The sequence below is a fragment of the Mastacembelus armatus genome, chromosome 17 (assembly GCF_900324485.2).
Source record: "Mastacembelus armatus chromosome 17, fMasArm1.2, whole genome shotgun sequence".
Lineage (NCBI taxonomy): Eukaryota > Metazoa > Chordata > Actinopteri > Synbranchiformes > Mastacembelidae > Mastacembelus > Mastacembelus armatus.
In genome coordinates this window covers 17,363,094-17,373,215 of record NC_046649.1, presented here as the reverse complement: position 1 = coordinate 17,373,215, position 10,122 = coordinate 17,363,094, and the positions used below count along the sequence as shown (strand labels likewise).

General features: G+C 38.3%; 3 protein-coding genes and 1 non-coding gene across 6 annotated transcripts; 2 read left to right on the top strand and 2 right to left on the bottom strand.

The window, feature by feature from the left end:
• The first annotated feature begins 333 nt into the window (after positions 1-333).
• On the top strand, positions 334-2,574 carry myl12.2 (myosin, light chain 12, genome duplicate 2). The gene is made up of 4 exons (XM_026313095.2): positions 334-651; positions 1,255-1,463; positions 1,698-1,859; positions 2,056-2,574. Exons 2-4 carry the CDS (start codon positions 1,280-1,282, stop codon positions 2,226-2,228), a joined length of 519 nt encoding a protein of 172 aa, XP_026168880.1. The 5' UTR covers positions 334-651; positions 1,255-1,279; the 3' UTR covers positions 2,229-2,574.
• On the bottom strand, positions 1,701-5,332 carry bag1 (BCL2 associated athanogene 1). 3 transcript variants are annotated; one of them, XM_026313094.1, is made up of 8 exons: positions 5,212-5,332; positions 4,320-4,448; positions 4,152-4,234; positions 3,961-4,074; positions 3,759-3,866; positions 3,588-3,650; positions 2,076-2,148; positions 1,701-1,839 (listed from the first exon to the last, which is right to left on the bottom strand). In XM_026313094.1, the coding sequence occupies exons 1-7, from the start codon at positions 5,246-5,248 to the stop codon at positions 2,110-2,112; spliced, it is 573 nt and encodes a 190-aa protein (XP_026168879.1). In that variant the 5' UTR covers positions 5,249-5,332; the 3' UTR covers positions 1,701-1,839; positions 2,076-2,109. The 3 variants fall into 3 exon arrangements, with proteins under 3 accessions (XP_026168879.1, XP_026168877.1, XP_026168878.1); XM_026313092.1 differs by lacking the exons at positions 1,701-1,839; positions 2,076-2,148 and adding an exon at positions 2,582-3,498; XM_026313093.1 differs by lacking the exons at positions 1,701-1,839; positions 2,076-2,148 and adding an exon at positions 2,582-3,498 and having other exon boundaries at positions 4,326-4,448.
• Positions 5,333-5,649: 317 nt separating this feature from the next.
• On the top strand, positions 5,650-5,741 carry trnar-ucu (transfer RNA arginine (anticodon UCU)). Its single transcript is given in 2 exon segments — positions 5,650-5,686; positions 5,706-5,741. It is a non-coding gene; the product is annotated as a tRNA-Arg (tRNA).
• Positions 5,742-6,389: 648 nt separating this feature from the next.
• Positions 6,390-10,122, bottom strand: chmp5a (charged multivesicular body protein 5a). Its single transcript, XM_026313471.2, has 8 exons — positions 9,929-10,122; positions 9,526-9,630; positions 9,390-9,436; positions 8,879-8,972; positions 8,316-8,387; positions 7,644-7,752; positions 7,388-7,503; positions 6,390-6,829 (listed from the first exon to the last, which is right to left on the bottom strand). Exons 1-8 carry the CDS (start codon positions 9,995-9,997, stop codon positions 6,779-6,781), a joined length of 663 nt encoding a protein of 220 aa, XP_026169256.1. The 5' UTR covers positions 9,998-10,122; the 3' UTR covers positions 6,390-6,778.

Genomic DNA, 10,122 nt, shown 5'->3' with positions numbered 1-10,122 from the left:
GCCTCTTTGCGCCCAGCTGTGTACACTACTTAAGGGGGAAAGGTAGAGTCATAGCTCTGCTGAATTAGTGGAAGTAGAGGAGCTGCAGTAAACCTCACGGGATGACATGATTTTCTCCACAGCAAAACATTTGTATTCTCCAATCATGGGACCAGCCCACAATGTGACCCCCAAAGCGCTTTTCTCTAAAAACTTCCCCCCAGTTAATTATTAGTGGCCGATCTACTGTAGTTCTGTTGTACAAAATCATGCAAAAGTTGACCTGCACCACTGAAACACAATCCACCCACAGTCTCACTTTGTTTGTCGAGTAATTGCTGCCCCCTGGTGGTGAAGAAAATAAGGTCAATCACAGCGTTTGTGGTCTGGACCACAAATGGTCAGAAGAACAGCTGTAACCTTATACTTGCGTTAGTGCAGAAAATAAAGGAGCATCAGCCAGTGCTCTAAACAATCATTACACCCAATGTAAACAACAACAAAACCAACATCCCGAAGAAAAAAACATGGATCATCCCAGAAAGTTGGTTCCGTCCAGCTCGGCTGTGATTGGTCAGTTTTGGGAAGGCGGAACTAAAGGCTCTCCCTGTGGTCGTGTCCCTGGTAGCGGTACGCTAAGCTTTTCAGCAACAACTCCTGTATTTCCCTGAGGTGCGTGGTTTGTTATTTATCCGCTGCTCATCAAGGCCTCATCATTTAACGACACAGATTTCTCCTATGAGCTGATCTCGGCTATCTCGTTAGCATAGCCGCTTAGTTATTTAGGTCAACACTGGGCTAACTGGCTAATGAATGAACGTTATTTGGGGGTTGATGTTCGTGTTATAGCAGAGATGTTACAGTACAAATACAGATCAATGCTATTTTATCACATCAGTTGTTTCATTATTTATTAGCTAATGTGTAGCAAGATAACGTTGGCATAGTTTAGTGTAATACTAATAAGTTTTCTCGTGATGCTGAAATTAGATTCCAGTGAAAAGGTTTCACAGGGGGTCTGGTGGTTGATCAGATCCAGGTTTAGCCAGTGTAAGTGTGTATTTTTTTTAAATCTAGACTCGATCTAAGAAATAAGGAGATGTTTTTTTTTCTAAATACACTTCTTCATGCTGTGGTTAAGCCTGACAAACCAGCATGAGAATAGAGATGTGGTAAAATAATAACTTATTGTGACAGATCCTATTATGAAGAGAAAATTCTTTTTTTTTCATAATATTGTCAGTCTCCTAAGCTTTTATTTATTTTGTCCTGCAGGAGGGGAGACCTACCAGCTGCCAACATGTCGAGCAAAAGGGCCAAGGGGAAGAACACTAAGAAGCGTCCTCAGCGCGCCACCTCCAATGTGTTTGCTATGTTCGATCAGTCCCAAATCCAGGAGTTCAAAGAGGCTTTCAACATGATTGATCAAAACAGGGATGGTTTTATTGACAAAGAGGATCTTCATGACATGTTGGCATCATTAGGTAGTCTAAACAATATAATTACTTATACACATTTACACAGTGATGTAAAGAAAAAGATGCCAATAAGAGTAAAAACTCTTGCCCTGAAATGAAATGGTACTGAAAATGTGTTGCGCTGCTTAGATTAATAGAGCAGCTAATTGTAAAAAGTTGAAATAAACACTCTCTTAAAAAGTAACAGCAGGTAGGAACCAGTACATTCAGCTTGTATTACTCTGACCTTTTTTTCCCCAGGTAAAAACCCCACAGATGAGTACTTGGAGGCCATGATGAATGAAGCACCAGGTCCAATCAACTTCACTATGTTCCTGACCATGTTTGGGGAGAAGCTGAATGGCACAGATCCCGAAGATGTGATCCGTAATGCTTTTGCCTGCTTTGATGAGGAAGGCACAGGTGAGGTTCAGTGCAAAGTTATAGAGGACTAAATTTCTCTCTACATTTCGAATGTGCACTGTTCTAGGCAAGCCCATATTCATGTTCTTTAAACCGTTGGCAACTATATTTTTGTTGAATAAAAGAAGAATCAACAAATTAAGCACTGTGCGTGATGATCCAGGTCTGCTAGAGTTAAAAATATCTCCCCTCACAGGTATGATCCAGGAGGAGTACCTGCGGGAGCTGCTCACTACGATGGGTGACAGATTCACAGATGAAGAAGTGGACGAACTCTTCCGTGAGGCTCCTATTGATAAGAAAGGCAACTTCAACTATGTAGCATTCACACGTATTTTAAAACACGGTGCAAAGGACAAAGATGATTAGCGACAGAAGCAGCGTTGGGCAAGGTTTTCTCTTTACCTCCTGTGTATTGTTAATAGGTTTCCACTCAAATTAGAGAAGCTACATGAAAAAGCTTTACTGTGGCAAAACCTTAGACCATTTGTTTAAGCTTCTTGTTGGACATACATCTGGATCGCCCTCCACTTCTCGTCCTGACTCTTAAAGCTCACTACTGAAGGTCTCAGCTAGTAAATATGTGCAGTATGTAAAGACTCCATGGATAAAGCTGGAAATAAACTAAAACAAGGTGTGTATTGTTTTACTGAATCATTTGTATTTTGTAGGAAATTAAAGTGTTATTAAATTGTGTTCTGAGATGAACCACCAATGCTCTATTTGTTTTTTCAAAATATTTTTATTTTTGAAACAAAGCAAAATAGATAAGATGCATCACTTTTCATGATGGTTTAAAGCAATTACAGTAAAGTTTACACAAAATTTTAAAGATACATACTGGATCAGTCACTGGCTTTGACAAAAGGTGCTGGTTTGGTGCACCCTCTTAATGTTAATTGAATAATATATACATATGCTGTATAACCAAAACTATCTGGACAGTTAAAGTTTTTTCCCTATTTTGTGTGGAAGAATTTGGCCAGTCCAGCATCAGTGCTTGACCTCACAAACACATCTGTAACTGAATGGCAGCAAATCCTTGTGGCCAAATTCAAAAACTGTGTGGAAAGTCTTCCTTAGAAGACTGGAGGCTATTAGCATAGCATATTAAGGGTCATTTGGATTTGAAAAAATTCACATGGTATATTGTGTTGTCCACATATTGTATTTTGACCATGCATGTACAGATTGACATATGAACACTGGTAATGGTAATGCTAGTTCTATTGATTAAAAGTTTTGGATGCTTTAAAGGGTTGTACTTAATTTGCCATAATTCAATACCTGTCTGATCCTTTCAGAGTCTGTGGTTACAATATATCAGAAAGCACCTCATACGTGTCTTAAAACCAGCAAACGTATGCCATATGTATATCCATGTGGTCAACTGGCCTCCACCTGGTCACAGGATTCTCTAATGAGGGATCTCTCATACATATCATGCCAACAATAAATAGACAAGGACCTGCTCCACACCTGAAGCTTTCCGTACACTTTGCACTTGCTCACAGAGCAATGTATAGGACATGATATCTGACATGGAGCTCTAATCCGCCAAGGCAAGATTTTTTGACTGGATCTTTGATAGGTGGTCTGATATGCAAGCCTCAATCTTGTCACACTTAGCCAGGAAATCCTATTCACAAAAAAAGATTACACTTAAAATTATGGAGTATTCTCAGTGATTTTCAATCAAATATGTTGGTAATACAAAATAGGGCTTACTTGCACCATCTTTACCAGTCCTCTTTTCTTCATTCTGCAGTCACTGAAACCTTCTGGGACACTCTGTTAGAAGAGGAGCAACTTAGGGTTTGCTATATGTGACATCTGGAAAAAAAACATGCACTCAAAAAAAAAAAAAAAAAAAAAAAATCTTTGACCAAAATAGACTACCATAGAATCTATCTGCTCCAGAAGCTTCATGAACTGCTCAGCTGCTATTTTCACTCTGTGGTCTAGTTTACTTAATGCCTCTGCCTGGAGGTTCTTGGCCAGGAAGCCCTGAAAAATTGCAACAGATGTGTGTCAATCACATTCTTTAAAACAAAACAATTAAGAAAAATATATGGCATATAAACTACCAATGAATGCTTACATTCTTAAGTCCAGTCAACTCCCCATCTACTTTTTCTAGCTTTTTAGCCATCTGTTCCACAGATTTCTCAATGTCTTTCAGCTTCTTCAGTTCGGCTTCTTCCTCAGGACTGTTCTGTTGGAAGATTACTGTCAGTATTTGATTATATATGCAGTCATAAATCAGGGCCAACATACATATAAATGCCTTACCCGCTTTCCAATCATCATGAGCTTGCAGCCTTCTTTTATTCCATATGTGGATAGACTCTCCTCCATTTCCTTCAGCGATTTCCCTGCCAGGATGAACAAGGCAAGGTCAGAGTTGGTTGAGTAAGATAATATTCAAATCTACTTGGCTGTGAAAAGGAAGGGGCCTGCCTTTACAGATGAGTTTCTGTGAGGCTGATGGAACTCCTGTGGCTTTAGTAAGAGCATTTGACAGGTCTTTGACAGTCAGAGCCGTGCCGTCATCATGACCCGTTAAAGTGATGCTGTGCTTAGTAGATCCTGAAATAAGTGGAAAAAAATTTACCTCAAACTGCAAACAATTGATGCTGTTATGAGTCATCTCTTCATTCTTAGTCTATAAATGTTAAAAATCATCACCATCATAATTTCAACCAATCGGTTAATCAGCTAATGATTTTAAAACATAAAGCCACGAATAAAGCTTTGTCCAAAAGTTAAGGCAACTCTGATTTTTCATCCATCACTCAGTACTATTATGGAGACATCTGACTGGTCCCCAGTTTGTTCTACAGCATGACAAATACCCCAACCGTTCAACCATGGTCATAAAGACCTGTCTGCACGGATAGTAAAAACAAGACGTCTTAAATGACATGGTTTAGCCTCCATGCAGCCCTGACCTCATGCATCATTGGAAGGTGGTCTGGGATAACATGAAACAGCCTAAATACGCAGGAACTGTGGCAAGTTTTTGGTGCGAGAAAAAATATCTAAAAAGATTTATCAAAAGGGTGATTTGGTTTATTTGAACTTGTATAGGAATATTAAAGAACTGAAGTTTAGAGTAATGTAGTCGCTGCAGCCATTCCAATATTTTAAAGTGTATTTAATAATACAATTTAATGTTATTTTCACCGGAACTGGGCTAAATGCAACTCGACGCAACTAACTAGCTAATGTTAACGTTACTTTAGCTAACCTTCTCCAAGCAACTCGAGATTGTCGACAGCTAGTCGACTTAATTTTCATTTCTGCTCACCCTCTGATAATTATCGTGTAATATCATGCCAAATATTATTACCGTAAGTTACTGTCACTGTTATGGTTTGTCCCGACATTTTCGTTTTTAGCGTCCTTTATTCACATCAACATGCTAACCGCTAACTGTTGCTGATTGCTAACTACTTCCGTTGAGACACAGGAAGTGATTCGTCTAGTGCTTGTATTTATTTATTTATTTATTATTTTTATTTATTGTTGTTGTTGTTGTTTTGATTCCAGAATATTGCATTAAAGACATGTGTACTCCCGATTGGTTATAACGGAGATAAAAAGAAATAATCAGAAATATTTTGTATAATACACAACCTTCTTGTTTTTAGCCCTTAGCTATGATGTTATATTCAGTAACTGTCTGACGAGCTATCGGCAAAAGTATCCAAAGATAGATACAGAAACAAGCATTTTAACGTAGGACAATAAGATCGTTCGTGAATCCGTGAAATACATATTTGTACCTGGCTCTGTGGCGCAATGGATAGCGCATTGGACTTCTAGTCAAGCACTTGAGAGGTGATTCAAAGGTTGTGGGTTCGAGTCCCACCAGAGTCGGACTTTTAAGGCTACAATGTCTTCAGGAAACTGCACATAAAACGTTGGCGTTTGTATACATATATACAAAGTGATTCTTACTGAACTTTGTCATATTTGAAGGGTTCATTGGAATATGTTGCAAAACCTTTAAGTATTTGTGAAAAAAGTGATTTTCTGAATATTTTTGGAAAAATAAAGGGAGGATTTTAACTTTAAAAGTGGATCTTACTTTTAAAAAGATGAAGAGCTACTGGTCTACAGCCATGATCTGTGAGCTGTAGCAGATTTCATTCATTCAGCTTTTCATTCTATAGTTCACCAGTCAATGTAGGTTATAGTTGCCTGGCACTTTTCCTTTAGCAGCCCTACAGGAAATGACTGAGCAGTAAGTGATAGGGTTAATCTTGGATAGGAAAATATTACAGTGTATGAATATGTCTTGATTTGTGGGACTCTGGGGGAATGTGTATGGGTGATTGGCTCTGTATGTATACTATATATGCCTCAGGACCTCTTAGCCAGTTAATCTGGTCCAAATAATTAACCACAAAATGATGATATTAATCCACTACACATTGCTCCAATTGTTTTACATAAAGAACAAATAATCAAATCAAGACAAAGAAATAAAAAACTCAGAATAATAAATGAATTGATAATTAAAAGTTAAATTAAAATGCCATTTATTTTGCATGTTTAACATAACCTGCAGACATTTTGAACGGACTGAGTGGGAGTCATCTGAGCGGGAGTCATTTCCACTTTTGCAAACTCAAACAACACTTCCTAAAGATCACACAAACATATTAAATAACAATAAAGTAAACCTGGTGATGAACAAGACAGAATCATTAGTCAGAATGATGATGCGGAGAAAGGGGGAGTAACGTTTTCAAAAAGGTTCAGTATGTTACAAGGCCTCATGCTAGCACAGTAGTAGTAACAATACACAAACCTACACCAGCACAGCTCAAATGGTTTTTGCATGTATAAATGTTACTCTACATATAAAAGTGTTTTCAGTTGCAGTGCAGTTGTTTCAATCTGTTCCTTGTTTATGTGGCAGGGATCTGTGGGAGGCCAAACTCATCCACCAAAACACCATCCTGAAAACAAAAGAGGAAAACGTAAGCAACTGCAAACAGATAAAAAATAGACCTCTAAATAGACAATTATTTTTCAAGTGTTATTATTCTTCTGACTTTAATATTCATGGTGCTGACATTGAGTCAGAACATAGCAAAGCTGCTTGTAAACAGAGCAAACCAATAGTTTTACCTATTTAAGGACATCTACAGCAGCCACATACTCTACATTGATGGATATATAAGGTCAGTGGTCAAAAAAGTTTAGAATTGGTAGGGGAACACAGTTTTACTTACTGTTACATTAAAATGCAACTAAAAGAGCAGGTTAGAAACAGATTAATTCAAAAGGTTTTCTGTCATGGACTGATGTTGATAAGCTAAGTTGATAATCCTGAAATATGCCATGTGAATCAGCTGTATTGACTTGCTATATATTAGAGGTAAAACCACTGAGCATATAGAACCATTAAAAAGGGAATGAGTTTGGTAATTAAATTTAAGATGCTGTTGCTTTGGGTTTAATTTCTGATTTTACTTCAATAACCCAAGCCTCAAGTCAGTCCTGCAGACTGTCACCTTGTTTGTTTTGCTGTCACTGGGGATTCCCTCTGGAATAGATGGAGCAGCTGAGGCTTCATCCAGGTAAGAGCTGTCGTCATCCAGCAGCAGCTCATCACCCAGTGCGTCCAGCTCTGAAACCACATTTCCACTGTCATTGTAGCATCATGGACACTTTTCCACTTTAATACTCATCACTACTACTGTTGTTTTATATTTTGTGTCATTGTTCTTGCTACACTGCTGAACAAAGGTCAGAGACAGCCAGGAATACCTGCTTCAAGATCATCCTCATCTATCTCTGGAGTGCCATAGTTGCGACTCAGGGCCTCTTGTACCTCACTGGCTTCTTCCATCATGTCTTCCAGTTGGTCCTGTAAATCCTGGGAGTCCAAATACATATGATCACTTTAAGTATCTGATATCTCACAATTGGAATACAAATTTTTGCTTCGAATCAACATTACATTGTCGTTTAAGATGTTGGCTTGTTTTTAATTATTCCACATTAGAAGACTTTGACATTTGGTACCCACCATTATGAAAAAAAATGGAAATTACCAGTGGAGGACAGCATATGAAAAAACACTGGTCATTTTGCTCATGAGGACACATTTAAAACGTACATGTAAAAATCTGTTATGTAGTTGACATCAGACTACATTTAACTATTTCAATTAGCTGTTACACACTAGAAAATAGTAATAGTTTTAGAAATTCTAGAAAATGAAAAGTATTCATTACATCCAAAATATTTAGTGGCGGCTGGACATTGTGGCAAAGTTAAAAGTAAGTCAGTGCTCATACGTATAGAGAAAAAAATGACATGGTGGTTTGCCAGTACTACTGATGGCTGGTGTAGCTGTGAACCATCAATATGTCATTTCTGACTGATATCAGAAACAGTGTAATGGAAACTCTCCTGATAACGACATAACAAACATACATCAATCTGATCAAGTTTGACATCCTTGTAAGCCTTTTTCATTTCCTTTGCACCAATCTTCATGGCCTCCACCTGGAAACAGAAATAACAACAGTATATTTATTTACTCTGCAATGGAAATCTGACTTTTGACTTTACTGCTCTTTTCAGTTTTTGAATGTTGACTAAGTTTCAGACACGTATCAATTTCATTAACTGATATGACCACAATACAAACATTAGTTTACAAAATTACTTCTTATCTAGGAAGGTGGCTTGAAGTTGTTTCCAGTATATGAATGTTTTCTATCAGTTACTAATATGACTTACCTATATCGAGAAATATTAAGTAGTTAAAACAACATTCCCATCATTTTCTGAGAGCAGTTTTTGTTTTCAATGTATAAGCATTTTCAATTGCAGCATAGCGGTTCGCACTGTTGCCTCACAGCAACAACAGAACATGTCAACGCCTCACAGGAAGGCAAACTGGATTTGAACCCAAACAGTATTATTCTAAGGTAATGTGAACCTGACCCTAATCCAAACTACACAGTGTCCATACCAAGTTGTGTGATTCTTACCGTTGTTTTTGTGTCCTTTAGTGTCTGGATTGTGTAGTTCGCCTGCTCCATGTTAAAAGACTGCTGAGCCAGCTGCTCCCTTTGACCTTCATACCTGCATAAACACAATTTCACAATAATACATACTCTTATTTATTGGAACCTGACTGATACTGGACCTCTGATGATGATACCAGTAACAGGTAACTATTTTGATAATTAAATAAACATTTAAGTAATTCTTCATGTGAATGATAAATGGTCACTGGTTCCAGCCTCTCAAATTGTAAAACCTGCAGCTTTTTCTTCACTTCTTCAATGTTTTAATGACATCACTTTGGGGTTTGGAAATTGACAATAATTTTTCAGTATTCAGATGTTTAATAGTAAAATCAGTCAGTGGTCTCTGATTAACAATAACATCTGTAATTGTGGTTCTGCAGCATCTTAATACTTTTTGATTAATATTGTATATCTGCTGTGTTTACTGGTCAAACACACATTACATATAACTGCACAATGTAGGACTCACATTCTCTTCTGCTTCAGGACTCTCATCGCCTTCTGTTTCACCATGTTCTGCATTGAAAACATAATACATACAGATATTATTGCTAACATAATACCATGACCTTTAACATTTCTGGGGTTGAAGGGATGTGTCCCACCTTTGATGGCCCATCTCGCATCTTTTTCAGCTGATCCTTGTACTTCAGAAGTTCAGCATCTAGTCGTCCAATCTTCTTTTCTATGGACTCTGCCCTGGCATCCACCTGCAAGAGGAAATTAAGGAAGATCAATTAAGAGTTGCAATGATTTCCAGCATCCTGGCAGACCAAACCCAGAGCTAAAGTGCCCTGCCTATGCGTAACCTTACTGAAAGGGAGACAGAGCAGTAACAGCCTATGGAGAGTCGCTGTTTGTGCTGCACTCCTGGGGAAAATGCTTAAGTGTAGTTTGTAATCAGTCTAGCAGGGTGTTGTGGCCTTTGGTAAGCATGCTAGCTGAGCCACGGTGCCGCTGGGTCACATAATCCAGACATAAACAACAATACAGCCTGACAGGACTCACGTTGCCGATGCAGTCCGACAGATTCGGGGGGGGCGCCTTGGGCTTTCCGCGTCCGAATATCCTGTTCATTGTTTTTACACCTTTTGAAATAACACGCAGCTTCCAGCTTTTCTCACAATGTACAAAAAGCAGAAACTGCAAAAGGGATTTCTCCACTGAGGACACCCGGAAATAACGGTTCAGGCGTAAAAGCC

Excerpts from the sequence above, each read along its gene's own strand:
- myl12.2 (XM_026313095.2), top strand. The coding sequence starts at position 1,280 with ATGTCGAGCAAAAGGGCCAAGGGGAAGAACACTAAGAAGCGTCCTCAG. Across the intron at positions 1,464-1,697 it reads TGACATGTTGGCATCATTAG|GTAAAAACCCCACAGATGAG; the intron begins GTAGTCTAAACA and ends TTTTTTCCCCAG. Across the intron at positions 1,860-2,055 it reads CTTTGATGAGGAAGGCACAG|GTATGATCCAGGAGGAGTAC; the intron begins GTGAGGTTCAGT and ends CTCCCCTCACAG.
- bag1 (XM_026313092.1), bottom strand. The coding sequence starts at position 5,248 with ATGTCGGGACAAACCATAACAGTGACAGTAACTTACG. Across the intron at positions 4,449-5,211 it reads AACAGTGACAGTAACTTACG|GATCTACTAAGCACAGCATC; the intron begins GTAATAATATTT and ends CACTTATTTCAG. Across the intron at positions 4,075-4,151 it reads TCATGATGATTGGAAAGCGG|AACAGTCCTGAGGAAGAAGC; the intron begins GTAAGGCATTTA and ends ATCTTCCAACAG.
- chmp5a (XM_026313471.2), bottom strand. The coding sequence starts at position 9,997 with ATGAACAGGATATTCGGACGCGGAAAGCCCAAGGCGCCCCCCCCGAAT. Across the intron at positions 9,437-9,525 it reads TGCGAGATGGGCCATCAAAG|AACATGGTGAAACAGAAGGC; the intron begins GTGGGACACATC and ends TTTTCAATGCAG. Across the intron at positions 7,753-8,315 it reads TCAAACTTGATCAGATTGAT|GATTTACAGGACCAACTGGA; the intron begins GTATGTTTGTTA and ends TTGGACTCCCAG.